This window comes from Lissotriton vulgaris, chromosome 9 (genome assembly GCF_964263255.1).
Source record: "Lissotriton vulgaris chromosome 9, aLisVul1.2, whole genome shotgun sequence".
Classification (NCBI taxonomy): Eukaryota; Metazoa; Chordata; class Amphibia; order Caudata; family Salamandridae; genus Lissotriton; species Lissotriton vulgaris.
The window spans coordinates 76975475-76994964 of record NC_141697.1 but is presented as its reverse complement, the minus strand read 5'-3'; the positions used below and the strand labels follow the sequence as shown (position 1 = coordinate 76994964).

Below are 19490 nucleotides of genomic sequence, written 5' to 3'. Positions count from 1 at the left end.
AAAATTACATTTTAGACATCTCTCAGTAAATATGAAGATACATTTTAATATTTATTCTATCACTAATGTCTTTTTCTCCATATATGTTTGTATTTTTCTTTGCTACCTCTTTTTTTTAAAATCATCAAATAGTTTATAAAGTCCTGAAGAAGCAGAGGATGTTATGTGCAAAACATATTGGTGCTGTTTCAGGAACAAGAGGCAGTTTACTATCAGACATAAGAAGTAACTGTATGCAGCCAACTGCCAAACAAAGAGACTGAGAGATAATTGGTGGCTAATAAACCAATAGGCTATTCTGTAAATCTTGTAGGCTGCAACTTTTCATGATATGAAAGGGATGTTATACTGTGGAATATTACCACAAGAAACAATAGCTTCATGACAGACCACAGCCCACACTTCATTTACTGAAAGTCCATACCTCATCCGGCAGTAGAGGTACAAACAAATCATTTAATGAAACAAAGGGAGAGAGAGGAGTTCCTGAATCACACACTTGCATATGATAAAAGCTTTTTTAGTCATCATTTCTTATATTAACACATCGCCCGTCATATTTTCATGGGATAACTTATGTTTGGCCAGCAATTTCCTTTAACTGTGGTCTTTTGAGCCTGTGAAACGTTTGTTGTTGCTTCTGGTGCATCCAACCATATTGTTTCCTTAGAAAATCTAGTTTGTGCCAAAAATACATTTTAGAATGGAAACGAGGACCTTTGCCACAGGGGCTTGATCAAAAATACCTGAGGGCTTCACCAAAAATCTTGAGGTTGCCGATAAGCAGAAGAAAGCAGCAAACTAGTCCAACCAATAAGTTAGGTCAAAAATCAACTTTTTGCTCCACCTTTAAAATAGCATCATGACACCTACACCTTGTGCCAACCAGATGCCTTCTCTGAGTTTAAGGGCTAACAACAATCGTCTGTGTTGTAGGAGTAGTGATAGAGGTCCTGCTTGACGGCCATGAGTAGGCCGGGAACACCTTGTCTGCCTCCAAGTTGTGACGAAAACAGCACAGTGGGGATGGCATCATTTGAAATTGGGTGCGGAGAAGGAATGGTTCGAATAAGATGCGTGTCCTGAATGTTCCAAATCCTTGTATAGCAATCTTGACCAACTGGGAAGGGAAAAATTGTGAATCAAAGATTAGATTAATTTTTACGAACTTCCTTAATCATTTTTTTAAATATTAGTTTCTACTAATGGCACAACAGCCACTAATCCTAGCTAATGAAACCAATATTTTCAATCATCTAGAGTACACAAAAAGCAGAGAGTCAGTGTTAATGAAATAGACTAAGGGCCTGATTTAGAACTTTGACGGCTAGGATACTCCATCGCAAACGTGACGGATATCCCATCCGCCACATTACAAGTGCCATAAGATATAATGTTTTTTTAATACGGCAGATGGGATATGCGTCAAGTGTGTGACAAAGTATCCTATCTGTCAAGATTTATATCAGGCACTAAGTACCAAATTTGACAAATAGATTCTATTCTATGAGAAAACTGTACTACACCCCATGTCTCATTTAATAAAATACGAGGTAGGATAAAAACAAGTGTGATAATCTGTCAACAGAGGCATCACCCCTTTACAGAGGCCTTAGTCTTAAATTAATCAGTCCTTCACTTTCAGATCATAAAAGCTAGTGGGAGAATTAGCAGCTTAAATATCGGATATAACTTAGTCAGGAGAAATTTCAACCAGAATCTCCTTATGATTGCATGCCATATTTAAGCTTACACAAACAGCCCTGGTGTGCAGAGAAAAGCTTTTCATACATTATCAACTACTGCATTCCCAAATAGTTCTCTTTAAGGATCCCTACTTTCTTTTTTTTTGTATAAGTTTTTTTTGGGCATGTCAAATATGACTTGTTTATCATTTCAAAATATCATTCTCAAATATGAAAATAACCTTCCCTCCCCATCATGCTCCACTAGGAAACACATGGTGCTTAAAGGAAATGGCCCAATGTAAAAAACTGATTCAAAGTTATGTCCCCACATGATCATATACAGTAGTAGCGCTCTCCAATCTCAGTCCCATATTCAAACAACTTATCCTCCCCCCGGTTATCAACACACATCTCACGGGGGCAGGGCATCCAGGGACTCCAGAAGCTCGCCAAGCATTGCTGCCTAGGACTGCAGGTCAGTTGCTAGTTTATTATCTCTATGCGTTTTTCGCATGTGCCTCTCCATGGCCACCACCCATTCAGTCACATCTTGCAGCCACTCAGACACTTTTGGAGATACAGGAGACAACCACCTGATGGCTACTTTTGGCTTCACGAGTACCAAGCACAAGAGGAGAAACTTCCTACTAAGCTTTTTATTTTCTTCCTAGCCAGGATCATCCTCAGCAGGTACTGACTAACACCCCTGGGAAAGGACCACCCCATTACTGCATTCAAGGACTCCAAAACTGTCAGCCAGAAAGTATCTAATTCGGGACACCCCCAGAACATATGTAGAAAGTCTCGTCCCTGCCTGAAACAATGGGGACAGGAGGACGAACGTGTCAGGTAAATGGCATGCAGCGTAGTCAGGGTGCGGTACACCTGATGGACAACATTATACTGGAACAGCTTAATCTTGCATTCGTAAAGGTCCCCTTCACGAACTCCCTCCCATTCTTTATCAGAAAGAGGACCCCGCCCTCGAATCTAATGCCACCTGTGCACTGGCAAGCCCCTCCCTACTTTCTTGGTTGTAGTTAATTGGACAAAGACTACTTCCAAGCTACAATTACAGGGCTGAACGTACTCTGTCAGTCTACAAATTCAGGCTGTTCAGCTCTGGGCAACCTGCCAGAATCTATGAGAACCCAGGATTAAATTCCCTTAAAACTTAGCTTTTACCATAAATCTAACCGGCTCCATAAACAAAAAATCAGGCTGCACCATTAGCTCCTGAGGTGACAGTTCACTACAGACACAATCAAATTAAACTAGGTTGGTAATCTGATCTACTAAACCATCACTGCCAAGAGTCCTTTGAAAGTTGAAGGCCTTCATGAATCTGCGTGCAGAGGTGAATAAAAACCTTACATGGAGCAACAGAAACTTTAGACATGCTATAAGGTTTGCCTTATTAAGGGTTAATTCTTTCTCAGTCGGCATCATGGCGAAAGGTAGCACAGCAGAATCAAACATCTTATAAAGCTACTTCCTGCCCACTACTATACCTCACAGTTTGAGTGGCCCCAAAAAGTCTACCCAAATCTGATTTTAACTAGTAATCCACCCACAGTTAAGTAATAAGTGATTCTCAAATGGCTGACCAATCTTAAAATGCTCCTGTGTCTGGTCAACAACAAATATCCTTTTCAGCATCAGGGGGCTCTAAGATCCAGAGCTGCAGGCACTAATTACAATATATTCACATAAGGAGCCATTTGTAGGGTTCCATCACCAATCATTAATTTTTTTTAGAGTACAGGGGCCCCAGTAATATTAACATAGGTTTAGTAGAATGTATACCAGTAGTTTACTTACCAATGGAAGCAAAGTTTCCAAGAAACTCTGAGACCACGGGTTCAATCCTTGACAGCAGGTATGGGTTCAGGAATCTAAAGAATGTGGCAAGTTTAACAGCCGACCCACGCTAGATCTTCCGATTTACCCTCAAGCTTGAGACCATTGGTGCACTAAGCACTCTGGTAATGGATGCATGTGTAACTTGGCATGGGGTACTATAGTGATGCATGAGGCCATCATGCCTAGGAGGCGCATAACTGTCTTTATTGTAACCTGTTGATTTGGTTAAGGATGGAGTGCCCAAGAGGATTGTATCTGGCGAAATTTGAGTAGGCTATGGTGGATCCTTGCCCCATTTTTGTTTACTTTATACGTGAATGGGCTGGAGGCCGCTTTTTGATTTTCTTTATATGTGAATGGGTTGGAGTCTCACGGACTGCCCTAGGGGCGGGCTGGATCCCTCCCAGCTTTATTATATGCGGACGACGCGGTTCTTATGGTGTGCACAGCCCGGGGGTTGGATCTACTCTTGGCCAGGCTTGTTTCATTTATGGGGAATTTGGGCTTGTCAGTTAACTTTTCTAAGTCTGTTATGGTAGTTGGCCCATAAGCAGCAAGACCTATAAGGTGCCAATTATACCTTGGGTAAAGTCTCAGCTTTCCCCTACTAGGGAATCTTATTTGATACCAAAAATTGTTAGAAGCCGTTAATCAAGGCCAGAAGATCTGAGTTTATTAAAACTATGGGGCTGTCTCCAGTTTTGCAATCAGGAGAGGTTCATAGGCACCAAGGATCCTCCTAAAAATTCATCATGCTAAATGCATATCGTAGCTCCGGTAGGGGAGTGATGTTTGAGGATATGTAAACTTGGATAAGAACCAAGCTGCAGAGAATAAATTTCTTCCTCAGGTAGCACAGGTCCACATTCCACCCCAGCATTTTCGGTGAAGGGGGAGCTTGGCCTTGGTCAAGTGACGGATATGGTTTCCCTTAGCACCCTACTGTGATGGATGAAGGTATGGACTAGTGGGGAGAATTAAAACTAAGCCGGTTGATCCTTGCGGACTGTCTGGCACTTGATCGGTTGCATAAAATATTGTGGATAGACAATTCTGAAGGAAGGCAGCTTTTGCCTCCTATGGGAGGTCTGATATCTTTGATGACCCTACTTTTTTCTCCTCACGAGAGCTGGTTTGTGTCAAAAGACTGTTTAAGGATAGAGCCCTCCTGGATAGAGAGCAACATCACCTGCAGAAACCATCAGTGCGGGGTCACATGTTACTGAAAACTGTGCAGTGTGTGGAGCCACATCTAGGTCAGGTTCGACATCAGCGAGATAGGTTTCTCCTGGCCAGGTTCAGGTATAATTTGCTTCATCACCTTTTGGCATCCCCATGCGGTTGGGCCTCGCCAGACACTAGGTAGCCCTGCAGACAGGACAGTAAGTCTCCGCAGAACACCCTGCATTTTGAAATGTTTGGCTCCTATTTTAGCTGGCCCAGGAAGTGGTTTTAAATGCCCCTGTTGAAGTCTTTGAACTTTTCCCAAGTAAGGTCGGCATTGGTTTACTCCCAGATCCTCCTCAACGAATGTGTTATCTTTACTGTTTTATCCTTTTTGTGAGCTGTCTAAGAGTTTGTGACCTGCTTAATCAATGTTTTGTTCAGGCTGTGTGGGATATTTCTGTTTTATTGACAAATTGTTTTAGTGATGATTTTATAATGAGGTTGTTTGTATTCTTTTATGGCTTTTTTAGCAACTGAATAAAGGTGTAATGATGATTATGATGATGATTAGGCTAAGCCCATCTCTGAATTGAGAATTACCCCTAGATAAGGTTAGATCTGAAGGGGTTGGAGATATGATTTTAAAGTATTGATGGTAAAGCCTAGTTCGTGAAGTAAATTGATGGTGACCTGAGTATGTTGGTGACATTTTAGATGAGTGGCACTCTTGATCAGACAATCATCCAGATAGGGAAAGACATGAATGCGCTGCCTGCGTAGGTGAGCGGTCACCACCGCGAGGCACTTGGGGAAGACCCTGGATGCGGTAGTGACTCCGAAAGGGAGTACCTTGCATACTACAAACCTCAGGTACCTGCAATGTGCTGGACAGATTGGAACGTGGAAAAAGGCATGCTTGAGGTTAAGTGAGGCCATGAAGTCGCCTTGCTGTAGTAGTGGGATAACATCCTGAAGAGTGACCATGTGAAAGTGCTCTGACAGTATGTATTCATTAGAGGTCTGAGATCTAAAACTAGTCTGAGGGACCTGTCTTTTTTGGGCATAAGGAAGTATAACAAGTATACTCCTGTACCCTATTGATGGTGAGGTGTGGGTTCTATGGCTCCTTTGTGAAGAAGTGCTTGGACCTCTTCCCTAAGTAACCTCTGGCATTGTGGGGAGAGTTTGTGCGAGGTGGAATGCTGGGAGCAGGAGAATTGAGCTCCAGACAATAACCATGTAGGATAATATCCAACAACTACTGGTTGGGCGTAAAATTCAGCTAAGCAAGAAAGAACCCTTGGAATAGACTCCCGACTGGTGTTATGTGATTGGAGGGAATGAGAGTTTAGTTACGGCTTATTGGTGGTGGCAGATCCTTGGGGGGGGGGGGGGGGGGGGTTTACACCTTCATCTCTGCCCTTTGAATTGTTCCCTCTGTAAGAGTCCCAAAAATAGCCCCTGGAAGAGGCGTTTTGGTTATGATGTGGAGGTTTCAGGGGAAGTGGTATTGCAACCTCCACAGTAGGATGAGCGGCAAAAGGACTCGCAATGGGAAGGAGTCTTAAAGGCACCCATTGTTTTTGCTTTCATTGTATTTTTTCTAATAAAGGATCTATCTGTGGGCCAAAAAGATGTTCCCCATTGAAAGCTAGATTAAGGAGGTTTTGCCTATGTAGAAGGACACTAAAGTTAATCCGCCTAACAGCAGTGTCAGCAGCATCTAGGGTGCAGCATATGGTGGTGTTTGAGATGTGCTTCCCTTCAGAGACATTATCATAGCCTGTCTTCTAGTGTTCATCTGGGAGATACTGGAGGAGTTCCTCCATTTCGTCCTAATGGGCTCGGTCATATTGAGAAAGAAACCCAATTGAATTGGCTATCTACCAACCATTGGCCGATCTGCAGCTACCCTTTTACCTGCAGTATCTATTTTCTTACTCTCTTTATCTGGTGGATGGGCATCACTAGTTGGTTTGAGAGTTGACCCTTTTTTCTTGCAGTAGCTACCACTAATGAGCTAGGTGGAAGCAGGCCTCGGATGTAAGGTGGGTCAGTTGGGGAAGCCTTGTATTTCTTGTCCAAGCTTGGCGTAATTACCCTAGCTCGTACGGGGACATGGAAGATGTCTGGGGTGTGATGGAGCATGCCTTTAAGCATGGGGAGGTACTAGCGGACCATTGTGTTTAGGAAAGGGTCTCCAAAAGGAAATCATTCTCCAACGGCTCAGTATGCAGAACCACTTTATGGAAGGTGGCAGCCCTACTTATGGTAGGAAGTGGTATCATCAGGAGGGGAGGGTTTTGCAGGGCATAGATCAGCATCTGTATCGCTGTTGGGTCAGTAGTTTAGGTAACCCAGGAATTATCCTGCGGTGGGATGTCAGAGGCATCCCCATGTAATGCCCATCTATATCTGAACTCGGTGACCTTGAGGTGTGTATGATATAGTGCCAGCTGGAGAAGCAGGAGGTGAGAGTGAGTGTTCTGGAGCAGGTACGGATGCTGGAATACTGAAAAGCAAAGGGCTTGTAGGCTGGTCCATTTTCTCCAGCAGGTTTGGTGGAGGTGGCACGCCCAAGTCTTCTTCAAAGGACAATTGCCGTTTAGATCGTTGAGCAGCAGCTCCAGGAGGGTGGATGATTTTGTGGCCTGTATGTGGATGGATCGTCAGGTGTTTCTCGTGGGGGTCGATTTCTTCTTGTAATTTATGAAGGATCGGTTTGACAGTCCTAGATTCATGGCCTACCTTGCTGCTGAGCACTGATGGTCTTGACTCTGACGTAGATGGTCTCAGCTGACTGCTTTTTTGTTTCTGTGCCGATTCAACACAGGCTCCGAGTTAGGAGTGGTCTGTCCCGAAATAGTAGGCCTTGATGGTTTCTTCTGCACCAAGCTGGGGTTGAGCATTATGTCTGAAGTTGTTGGTTGGTGGCAACCACGGTTCGAAGGCAGTGGTGGCCCAGCAGCCTGTCTCTGGTGCTCCAGAGTCAACCCTTTGAGAAGAGTTGCTATGCGTGAGGCTGGAGGCGAGGTGGGGGTGCCATAGTACTCACAGCTGCGCTGGTGGGAACTCCTAGATTTACAGGTTGGAGCCAGAGCTGTCATAGGGGGAGAAGATCCCTTCGTCCGCAGCCGACGATTGCGCACGGTGTTCCCCCTCTATCTCCTTGGTGCCAAAAATACATGAGCAGCAGACCAATCAATCAATCATCGCATTTATATAGCGCGCTAATCACCCAGAGGGTCTCAAGGTGCTGGGGGGGTCCGCTACTGCTCGAACAGCCAGGTCTTGAGTGGCTTCCTGAAGGCGAGGTGGTCCTGGGTGAGGCGGAGGTGGGTGGGGAGGGAGTTCCATGTCTTGGCTGCGAGGTAGGAGAAGGACCGCCCCCCTGTGGTGGCTCTTCGGATGCGGGGGACGGCGGCGAGGGCGTGGCTGGTCGATCGAAGCTGGCGTTTGGGAGCGTAGAAGTTGAGGCGGCTGTTGAGGTATCCTGGGCCTTGGTTGTGTAGGGCTTTGTGTGCGTGGGTGAAGAGACGGAAGGTGATTCTCTTGCTGACCGGGAGCCAGTGCAGGTCTCTCAGGTGTCCAAAGATGTGGCTGCGACAGGGGATGTCCAGGATGAGTCGCGCTGAGGCGTTCTGGATCCGCTGGAGTCTCTTTTGGAGTTTGGCGGTGGTTCCGGCATAGAGGGAGTTGCCGTAGTCCAGACGGCTGGTGACGAGGGCCTGGGTGACCGTCTTCCTGGTCTCGGTGGGGATCCACCGGAAGATCTTACGTAGCATGCGCAGTATGTTGAAGCACGACGAGGAGACGGCGTTGACTTGTCTGGTCATGGAGAGGGAGGAGTCCAGGATGAAGCCCAGGTTGCGTGCGTGGTCTGTTGGTTTGGGTGCGCTGCCTAGGGCGGGGGGCCACCAGCAGTCTTCCCACGCGGCGGGTGAGGATCCCAGGATGAGGACTTCCATCTTGTCTGAGTTCAGTTTCAGACGGCTGTTCTTCATCCATTCGGCTACCTCTTTCATCCCTTCGTGAAGGTTGGCTCTGGCGGTGGCGGGGTCGTTGGTGAGGGAGAGGATCAGCTGGGTGTCGCTGGCGTAGGAGATGATGTTGAGGTTGTGCTGGCGTGCGATGTCTGCGAGGGGGCTCATGTAGACGTTGAAGAGGGTTGGACTGAGCGAGGAGCCTTGAGGGACGCCGCAGATGACTTCGGTGGCTTCAGATCTGAACGGAGGGAGACGGACTCTCTGTGTCCTTCCGGCGAGGAAGGAGATGATCCACTTCAGTGCCTTCTCCTGGACTCCGACGTTGCTGAGGCGTTGTACTAGGGTACGGTGGCAGACAGTGTCGAAGGCCGCGGAGAGGTCGAGGAGGATGAGGGCCGCTGTTTCTCCGTTGTCGAGTAGCGCTCGGATGTCATCGGTGACTGCGATCAGGGCGGTCTCGGTGCTGTGGTTGGCTCGGAAGCCAGACTGCGAGGGGTCGAGGGATCCGTTTGTTTCGAGGAAGGCGGCCAGTTGCTTGTTGACGGTCTTCTTGATGACTTTTGCTGGAAACGGGAGCAGCGAGATGGGGCGGTAGTTCTTGAGGTCGGTCGGGTCGGCCGATGGCTTCTTGAGTAGGGCGCTGAGTTCGGCGTGCTTCCAGCTCTCCGGGAAGGTGGCGGTGTCGAAGGAGGTGTTGATGATGTCCCGCAGATGGGGTGCGATGACAGCGTCGGCCTTGTTGAAGACGTGGTGAGGGCAGGGGTCGGTCGGAGACCCGGAGTGGATGGAGTTCAACCTGCGGACGGTGTCTTCGGTGCTGATCGGAGTCCAGGCGCGGAGGGTGGTGGTGGAGGGCGGTGGTTCGGTCGTGGCGTTCGTCGGTAGAGAGCTGAAGCTGTTGTGTATGTCCGCGATCTTGTTGTGGAAGTAGGAGGCGAGGGAGTTGCAGAGGTCTTGCGAAGGGGTGATGTTGTTGTTTCCGGCGTTGGGGTTTGAGAGCTCTTTGACGATGTTGAAGAGTTCCTTGCTGTTGTGTGCGTTGTTGTCCAGTCGTTCTTTGAATGCAGTTTTCTTGGTGGCGTGGATGAGTTGGTGGTGTTTTCGGGTGGCGAGCTTGAGGGCAGTCATGTTGTCCGGTGTTGGGTCTCTGCGCCAGGTTCTCTCGAGGGCTCAGCAGTTCTTCTTGGAGCTCTTGAGTTCGTCGGTGAACCATGGGGCTTTCTTGCTACCGGGTCTGCTGGGCGGGGTCCTCAGGGGGGCGAGCTCGTCTGCGCAGTCGCTGATCCACTTCGTGAGGTTGGTGGCCGCCTGGCTAGGGTTCGTTGTGCTGGTGGGAGGGTTCATGTTCAGGGAGGTCGTGAGCTGGTCGGCTGTGATCTTGTTCCAGCTCCTGCGTGCAACCCGTTGCTGGTGGTGGAGGATCGTGGTCCTACCGAAGCTGAAGTGGACGCAGCTGTGGTCCGTCCAGTGGAGTCCGGTGGCGTGGCTGAAGGCGATGTCCTTGCTGGATGAGAAGACGGGGTCGAGTGTGTGTCTGGCGTAGTGGGTGGGGGTGGTCACCAGTTGCTTGAGTCCCAGGTTGGCGAGGTTGTCCAGCAGGGTGGTGGTGTTGCGGTCGTTGTTGTTCTCCAGGTGGAAGTTGAAGTCCCCTAGGAGGATGTAGTCAGCGGAGCAGAGGGCGTGCGGGCTGATGAAGTCGGCGATGTCTTCGCTGAATTGTGTGCGTTGTCCCGGGGGTCTGTAGATGAGGGTGCCTCTGAGGGTGGTCTTGGGGTTGATGTGGACCTGGAAGTGAAGGTGTTCGGCGGTTGTCAGGGTGTCGTCGGTGTTGGTCGTGATGCGGATGGTGTTCCTGTGGACGATGGCGATGCCTCCTCCGGTGTGGTTGATGCGGTCCTTTCGGATGATCTTGTAGCCGTCTGGGATGGCGATGGCGATGTCGGGCGCTGAAGAGGCGTTCATCCAGGTTTCCGTGAGGAAGGCGACGTCTGGTGACGTAGTGTCGAGCAGGTTCCAGAGCTCGACGGCGTGTCTGTGGACGGAGCGGGTGTTGAGCAGGATGCATTTCAGGTGGCTGCTGCTGTTGCTCGTCGAGGTCTTGAGCGCTGCTGGAGTGGTGCAGGTCCGTATGCAGGTGAACTTGCAGGCGTTGCAGCAGAAGGGTCCGTGGGTGCGTCTCGGGGTGGCTCGGTAGCAACCCGGGATTCTTCCAGCGTTGAGTGCGTAGAGTTCGGTGGCGTCGTAAGTCCGGCGGGTGGGCTGGGGTCTGCGGGGGCCAAGGGTCCTGGCACTGGACGCGGTCCAGGCGCGGACGGGCGCAGACAGGCTTACCTTTGGCGCACCTTCGGCGCTCAATCGGTGCTCCCGCTGCGCGCGTCCGCTGCGCAGTCGCTGAGGGGGCGACATAAGAAGGGTGCCGGGAGGGCGGGTCAGCTGGGAGGAGGGGTCGCGTCCACCAATCGTCTGGCGAGGGGGCGTGGCTGCAGGCAGGAAGCGGCGGGAAAACGGGATCAGGTTGAGCGGGCAGCCCTGCGGCGGCTGGGGCGCTGCTCTCGGCGTCGGTGAAGATCTAGCTCAGCAAGGGGCTCTGGAGCAGGAGCGCGGAGGAGCGAGGGGGCAACCAGGCCAGAGGCGCAGTGGTCGCTTCCCAGGTGCGTGCAGGGTCCCCTTAAGAGGGGGGCCGGGCGGGCGGGTCAGCTGGGAGGCGGGGTCGCGTCCACCAATCGTCTGGCGAGGGGGCAGGCCCGCAGGCAGGAAGCGGCGGGAAAACGGGATCGGGTTGAGCGGGCGGCCCTGCGGCGGCTGGGGCGCTGCTCTCGGCGTCGGTGAAGATCTAGCTCAGCAAGGGGCTCTGGAGCAGGAGCGCGGAGGAGCGAGGGGGCAACCAGGCCGGAGGCGCAGTGGTCGCTTCCCAGGTGCGTGTAGGGTCCCTTAAGAGGGGAGCCGGGAGGGCAGGGGAGCCGGGAGGGCGGGGCAGCTGGGAGGCGGGGTCGCGTCCACCAATCGTCTGGCGAGGGGGCGGGCCGCAGGCAGGAAGCGGCGGGAAAACGGGATCGGGTTGAGCGGGCGGCCCTGCGGCGGCTGGGGCGCTGCTCTCGGCGTCGGTGAAGATCTAGCTCAGCAAGGGGCTCTGGAACAGGAGCACGGAGGAGCCAGGGGGCAACCAGGCCAGAGGCGCAGTGGTCGCTTCAGACTATCTCTATGCATCTGCTGAATGCCCTGAACACCTTTGTAATATACATTTCCATATAAATAAGTATTACAATAATTAACGTGTCTATGAAAATCAACATTTTCTGCAACGATTTTGGTTTTAAAAAACAAATGCAGCCAATTACCCAAATTAGTCATATAGTACATTTGCCCGAAACCTCCACTTTTGCTCTACATTTTCAAAACTGAGAAGTAAAGGGAAAATGTATCTTCTAACATTTGATGCAAAAAGTGTGGAAAAATGACAGCACCTGTATGAATTCCTGAAACAGTATCTTCCTTTAAGACCCACACAGACAGCCAAGAACTTTATTTTCTGAGTAAAACTGTGTGAGAGGATCCAACATTAATTAAGTACTATGCATTTGGTCACTGGTCGGCAGGCAGATGGGATGTTTAGGGATTCAGATAGAATACCCATTTAGGAGAACTAGGATTAAGTTATTTTTTCTTTGCTCTTATGCAGCCTCTCTGGAATCGATAAACTGTAAAATGGAATAGCAAATTGAAAAGATTTCATTTTTTGGAGGTAGAAATCAAAAGGATAGAAAACACAACTGTTAAAGTCTAGCTTCAGGACATTTCTCATAATAGCAGCTGTTGCTGCTATCAATCTGGTAGAATGGGCCTTAGGTTTTCCAGGTAAAGATCTGTTCAGATTTTGGAAGCAAGTTATGATATAGGTCTCGATCCATATACCTATGGTTTATTTCTCGCTTGTGGAGGATATATCTGTTTTAACAGCCCCCATAATTGCTGCTTTTTAATGTCTCAAATAGTTTGGGCTTTCTTGGCATCCAGTGCATGAACAGCCCTATCTTCTGGAGAATAAAGCTCTGGGGAGAAAAGATGTACAGGAAATCTGATTTTAGTTCTTTGCCACTTGGGTGCTATTGAGATGACATCCCTGTCAACAGTGCAATCCATTGAGCGATGTTGATGGGGATGTCACGTCAACGCAGTAAGTACAGGAAAAGCTGCTGCTCTTTGAAACTCTGGTGCGCCTCGAGTGTCACATGCCCCTTGGCCACAGTAGATGAGCAGCATTTTTTTGCTAACTTCTTTGATCCAGAGGCATGAAAATGCTTGTCTGTGATTGATTCAATATTTGTGACGTTAGAAGAAAGGTACAGTTTTTTTTAACTTCCCTTGCCTAAAAACATCTGCTTTTCCACATGGTATGTGTTTCTTTATTTTTTCATGCCACAAATAACCTTAGTGGATACCGTGAAGTTATTTGCTTTCTAGTAGCAGATAAGTGTTCATGATGGGGCACAAATTGAAAGCTCTGGAGCTGAGGCCAAAAGCAGTGTTGGTTTCTCACTGTGCATGTTAAAGACATTTACTGAAGAACAAGTTATTTACCTTCCGTAATGCTCTTTCTGGTTGAGACTCTAACCACAGATTCTTCACCTTTTGAATTATCGCCCGGCATCAGACTGTATCCAGAAACATTTCAGCAGTACAACTGCATGCTGGTAGGTGCCATACGGTGCAGTACTGCTGCCATTCTGCTCCGGAAATGATGAGCAGAGCCTATATTGACGCCTCTACTGCACTCTGATGTCAGTTGCTAACCACACTTCCAGATGTAGTGCCCCACCAGCAAATTGGCTTTGACCAGTGTGCAGACTCCTATACTTGGGATCTTCTTTGATGAGTAGAGACCAATTCAAATAACGAGGCATGAAAGGGTCGGTGTGGAATCTGCAGCTAGGTCTCTATCTCTACCAGATACAGAGTTACTGGGTGAGGGAGGTAAATAATTTGTTCTTCTGATACAGACTTCTAATCGCAGATGCCTCACCTTTGAATGGATAACACAGCAGCACTTATTAGGACGCTGGTCTGTGAATTTGGCTCAAACCAAAAAGTTGTGGCTGTCCAGATAGTAGTGCTTCGTGAACGTATGGAGTGAAACCTACGTAGCTGCCTGGCACATGTACAGACCAGGAATCATGCATGTCAACGCAGTGGTATCAGTGTTGGCCCTGGTGGAATGATCGTGGAGTGCATCTGAAGGTTGTTTTTTGCATAGTATGATCCAGCTGGAGATTGTCCTTTTCTGCACAGCCTTGCACTGAATTCCACAAAGAGACAATCCTCTCCCGGGGGGTCTTTGGTACGATATATATAAAATCTCACTATCTTTTTGGGGTCCAATCGATGGAGTCTCGAATCCTCCTTAGACACGTGAGGAGGAGCATAGAACTCTGTCAGGGTGATGATTTGGCTGATGTGGAATAGCATCTCAACTTTAGGCAGGACGGTTGCCTTCATCTACAGAACCACAGTTTGTCTGGGACGAAGGTGGTATAAGGCGGATTAAAGCAGAGAACCTGCGGTGCCGATGTTATGGCGACAAAAAATACGGTCTTTTGGGTAAGAAGCTGCAAACAACAGTCGTGAAGCAGCTCAAAGGGAGTACAAATTTAAAATATGAAAACACAATTAAGGTCCCTTAGTGGTATCAGGTATCAATAAGCTTTATTCGGTTGAAACAAAGCAACCATAAAAGCACAGTACAGTTATTAAAATACATTCATATCTATACATTAAAAAGGAAATACCATGCCAAAGAGTAAATATGTACATACATACAATAAGTTTACAAAAATATAACAAACAGTTTTTAGATTATACGAAAAAAGTGCAAAGTGCGTTAACAAGGAATTTCATTCATATAAAAAAGGGGGATACAACCCTCACTCAATCAGCATGTAACCGGTCTAGACGTAACATCTTTCCCCCACTTAGTGCCGCCTCCTCTGCAATTCTAAGCAGCCCCAGGCATCAGAGTTTTGTTATCAGACCTTTCAAGGATCGAATTATCAGATCAATACGAAAAGTGATTCCAAGTGGGTAGCTTATAGTTGCTGAGTGTATTGTTGCCCCTACAGCGATTATTTCCTGTCTTAAATCTTACATGGGGCATATATGCGGCTCTGGGGTAAAAATCTCTCAGTTCCCTTACAACTATTGGGCCGTCCCCCCTTTGAGGCTGCCAGCCCAGAAGATAATGGACAACCCGAGGATCCCTAAAGTGTACAAGAATCAGATCTCCCGCTATATCTTTGGTTAGAGGACCCAACCATTTCACCCTTCTGACATTCAGTATTTTCCCGTCTATGTTTGGTGGAAGGGGCCTATTCTTTGTTAACCAGAAAGATACCTTGTTTGCCAGCTCGGTTTGTCCCTCGATTTTTTCTTTGCTTAATTCAGGCACGCCTGATAGAATGCATACAAACGGAGCTGCCTCCGGCGGTAGGTCAATTTGATTCGTTTTTCTTTGCCTATAACCATTTTTTGAGAGAGTCCCCACTAAGGGCGTTGTATCTTTGGATGACCCTACTCCTTTATCAGAGTTCAATGGTATTACCATTTTTGGTGTAGTCTGCTGAGTATTAGATGGTAATGACTTTTTAGATTTATTAGGTGCAGATGGCTGGGTTGGAGGAGTACTGCTTTGTGTCATAGTTATTGGTGGATCGGCAGTGGGTGTGAGTTTAGCTTTGTTAGCTCTTACCAGACTTTCTAAAAGGATAGCGTTCGCCTTCGTTGTTTCTTCTATATAGGTAACTTTTTCCCCGATAACCATGATTTTTTTAACCAAAGGGGATATTAAAGATTTAACGATGTGTTCAATCAGGGTCAAAGGGTCAGTTGGTGTGGAAGGTAGGGGAGAATCAGAGGTAGAGCGTGCCCTGAATGATTGCGGGGAAATAGTACAGACCGTGGGGGGTGTCTGAGGGTTTGTTATAAGAGTGCTATCTTTATCTGTAATTGAGGAGTGGTTTCCCAGGTGGGTTACTTGGGGGTTAGGTAGTTTGTTAAGACTAGGACTTATATTTAGTGGGGCACCAGTTGATTCGTTACCCTCTTGAAACAGGATGTAATTAGTTTTACAAAGCGCATTAAGTTCTTCCAATAGGGATAGCGATTGACAGTAGTTAGTTGTTACTAAAGGGGATTGACGGCAGAAATTTAAGTTATCCAGACTCCCGTTTCCAAGCCCCCCGCGGGAGTTAGTATTATTTATGACCCCTTTGCCAGCCATAATGTTGATAGCTTTCGTATATAGCAGCAATATAGTAACAACGACAAACACCAGTACTGGACCAGTGTACAATGTCATAAATCCAATTCTGTTAGGCGGAAAGGGTATCAAGGCAGTCACGGTTATGAGTCAATATGATTTACCTCCTTTATCCAGTGGAAGGTAGGACAATATAACAACTCGGTACCTCCTCCTTCGTAGTAGCCAAGAGGGGTGGCCCGTCCCGGCCTCCTTGTGCCTCTGAGGGCCACAGAGGGCCCGCCCTTTGCCCGGGCTTAGCCCCGGGCGCTGACCCGCGCGCGTTCCCGCGACGCGGGGATTCGCGCTGTCCTTTAGCGCACCTCCGGGGGCGGGACAGGAAGCGCGCCTTCCCAAGCGCAAGAGGTGTTGGGGGATGTAGTCCCCGGTCTGCCGCCTCGCCGCGTCCGTCCAAAGTGGCAGGCTGCAGGCAGCAGGGAGCCAAGAAAATGGTGCAGCAGGGCAGCGCTGGGGCTGCGAGGGTCCGGTGCCCTGCTGTGTTGGCCCTCCCAGGTAGGTGTGTTGTCTGGCCGAAGTCCCCCGCTCCCCCGGGGCTCGCGCTGTCCTTTAGCGCACCTCCGGGGGCGGGACAGGAAGCGCGCCTTCCCAAGCGCAAGAGGTGTTGGGGGATGTAGTCCCCGGTCTGCCGCCTCGCCGTGTCCGTCCAAAGCGGCAGGCTGCAGGCAGCAGGGAGCCTAGAAAATGGTGCAGCAGGGCAGCGCTGGGGCTGCGAGGGTCCGGTGCCCTGCTGTGTTGGCCCTCCCAGGTAGGTGTGTTGTCTGGCCGAAGTCCCCCGCTCCCCCGGGGCTCGCGCTGTCCTTTAGCGCACCTCCGGGGGCGGGACAGGAAGCGCGCCTTCCCAAGCGCAAGAGGTGTTGGGGGATGTAGTCCCCGGTCTGCCGCCTCGCCGCGTCCGTCCAAAGCGGCAGGCTGCAGGCAGCAGGGAGCCTAGAAAATGGTGCAGCAGGGCAGCGCTGGGGCTGCGAGGGTCCGGTGCCCTGCTGTGTTGGCCCTCCCAGGTAGGTGTGTTGTCTGGCCGAAGTCCCCCGCTCCCCCGGGGCTCGCGCTGTCCTTTAGCGCACCTCCGGGGGCGGGACAGGAAGCACGCCTTCCCAAGCGCAAGAGGTGTTGGGGGATGTAGTCCCCGGTCTGCCGCCTCGCCGCGTCCGTCCAAAGCGGCAGGCTGCAGGCAGCAGGGAGCCTAGAAAATGGTGCAGCAGGGCAGCGCTGGGGCTGCGAGGGTCCGGTGCCCTGCTGTGTTGGCCCTCCCAGGTAGGTGTGTTGTCTGGCCGAAGTCCCCCGCTCCCCCGGGGCTCGCGCTGTCCTTTAGCGCACCTCCGGGGGCGGGACAGGAAGCGCGCCTTCCCAAGCGCCAGAGGTGTTGGGGGATGTAGTCCCCGGTCTGCCGCCTCGCCGCGTCCGTCCAAAGCGGCAGGCTGCAGGCAGCAGGGAGCCTAGAAAATGGTGCAGCAGGGCAGCGCTGGGGCTGCGAGGGTCCGGTGCCCTGCTGTGTTGGCCCTCCCAGGTAGGTGTGTTGTCTGGCCGAAGTCCCTTAGTGGCATAATAAAAGAAATAGGGGGAACAAGTGTTGGAGCACTTCCAGAAAACACATCAAAACCAGTAACGTAAACAACGAAGGCAGATCCGGAACGGTAAAAAAAAGGCTGAAAGAGCCGAAACATACCCTTTAACTGTGCCCAAAGCAAAGTCTTGCCAAGCAAGAGACAAAAAAAATTACAGAACGTCAAATAATTTAGCTTGGATGGGGTCAATCCTGCATGTGCATCACAAAAGCACAAACCTGTCCTAATAACAGGTGTATACAGTATTTGCAGAGAGACATCAAGCTGCCAAGATGGCATCAGCCACCTCTTTGAGGGAGGTCAAGGGTGTTCATTATTCAGTGCTCAATCTCCAAGCATGAAGGTGGAGATTGCGGAGGACTTGCTGGTGTCCGGGTTGCATATCGGCTTTCAGTGCTGATCAGACGATAGCGGCTAGTGATACGCCAGAACAGGCTTTTTCAGCTTTTGTGGCTCTGGTGCTGTAACAGGAAGTCAGCCAACTGACTTGGAGTTCAGCTCTTCTGTCTGGGCTTGGGATGGCCTTTTTCACGAGCCAGTCAGCACTGGCACAGTCTTCTCTTTGCAGGCTTAAGGATCAGCAGGTGCAGTCCAGCGGCGGGTGCAGCCTCTCTTGCCAGGTCGAGGCAACATCAGGGCAACTCTTCTTCTGTTCTCTCTCCATTTCAGGTGTGATCGGAGGCCTGGGTATAAGAGGTGTCACGTTTATGCCCAGAAAGTGACTTCTGAGGATGGAGCGGTTACTAGCCAATGGGGTACTAGGGCCCCCCACCTGATGATGACTTCCTGGAATGTTTGCCATCCAGCTATCTCAGTGTGCTTTATTCTGCTCACTCCCAAGATGACAGGACCCCCCCCTTCAGGGCCCGATTCACTAAGAGCCTCCACATTCATGGCAGAGACTCCGCAGAGTGTGCCGTGCTGAGCATCTGCCACCCCTGCAGATCTTCTTTGTGAATCGGGCCCTGTGTGTGGATCTTGGTAGCCTACCCTAGCGGTGTGGTGCCGGAGTGCTACATGCACATATTAATACGGTTTGGCAACTGGTTGCCCCTCTCGGTCTCCAACATGAAGCCATTTAACTCAACAAAAGTGTAGCCTCTCATGTGTGCTCACCATTTGCCCTTCAAAGGCAGCTTCCCCTTTGAAGCTTGCCGTTTTGGGCTTACACCCTGTGTGGCTTCCAGCCTAAGAGAGGTAACCTCGCTTCCCATGACAGGCCTTTATTGTTCGTACTCCTGGGAGTCATTCACACTGGGAGTCATTCCCACTTCTTCCCAAGCGGGTAGAAGGCTGACTGGTGGTCAACACCTGCGAGTGGCCACAGGAAGACTTGGGCAACATAGCAGCAACTTTCTAAAAGTTGCACTTTTTAAAAAGTTATCAGCTTTAGTAGTTCCATTCAGAAGTTAGCACAACTGAGTTGTCAGCGTATAACCTTGTACTCACAACTGAGGTTACTAATATTTCTGCATATAAACAACAATTGGGGGGGTTTTACTGTTAGGACATATAAAAATGCATGTGTTACTCTGTAATATACATCACCCTGCCTTGGGACTCAATAGGCCTGCAGTAGGGGTGATTCATATATATTACAGACTGAGGTTTGTGCTTTGCCATTTGTTTATGTGGTTGAGAGGTTTATCTTCAGTAACAATCTTTCTGGAGGATACTCTAAGTGCAGATTCCTCACCTTGTGAATAATCCCTAGGTATCAGACTGGATCCAGAAACTTTCTGAAAGTTGTTCTGTGCTCCGCTAGATGGCATCTTGCGGCTCAGGACCAAAGCTGTTCCCCTCCAGTAGTGACGAGCAGAGCCAGATATAGGCCCCACTCATGTGTGTTGACATTTGTTCCTTTTAGGCGTCCGCACCCTCCGAAGCAGAGCCCATCGGCAAATTGGTATGACCA

At 49.5% G+C, this 19490-nt stretch overlaps 1 protein-coding gene across 7 annotated transcripts in view; it reads right to left on the bottom strand.

Annotated features, from left to right (window-relative positions):
- Window positions 1-406: 406 nt before the first annotated feature.
- The window catches only part of DCAF4 (DDB1 and CUL4 associated factor 4), a 185848-nt gene continuing 166764 nt past the window's right edge, over window positions 407-19490 (bottom strand). For all 7 annotated transcript variants that reach the window (XM_086937072.1, XM_086937073.1, XM_086937075.1 and 4 more), the window contains one exon: window positions 407-1120. In XM_086937072.1, the coding sequence (XP_086793198.1) occupies window positions 912-1120 (209 nt within the window). In that variant the 3' untranslated portion in view covers window positions 407-911. The remainder of the gene's footprint in view (window positions 1121-19490) is intronic.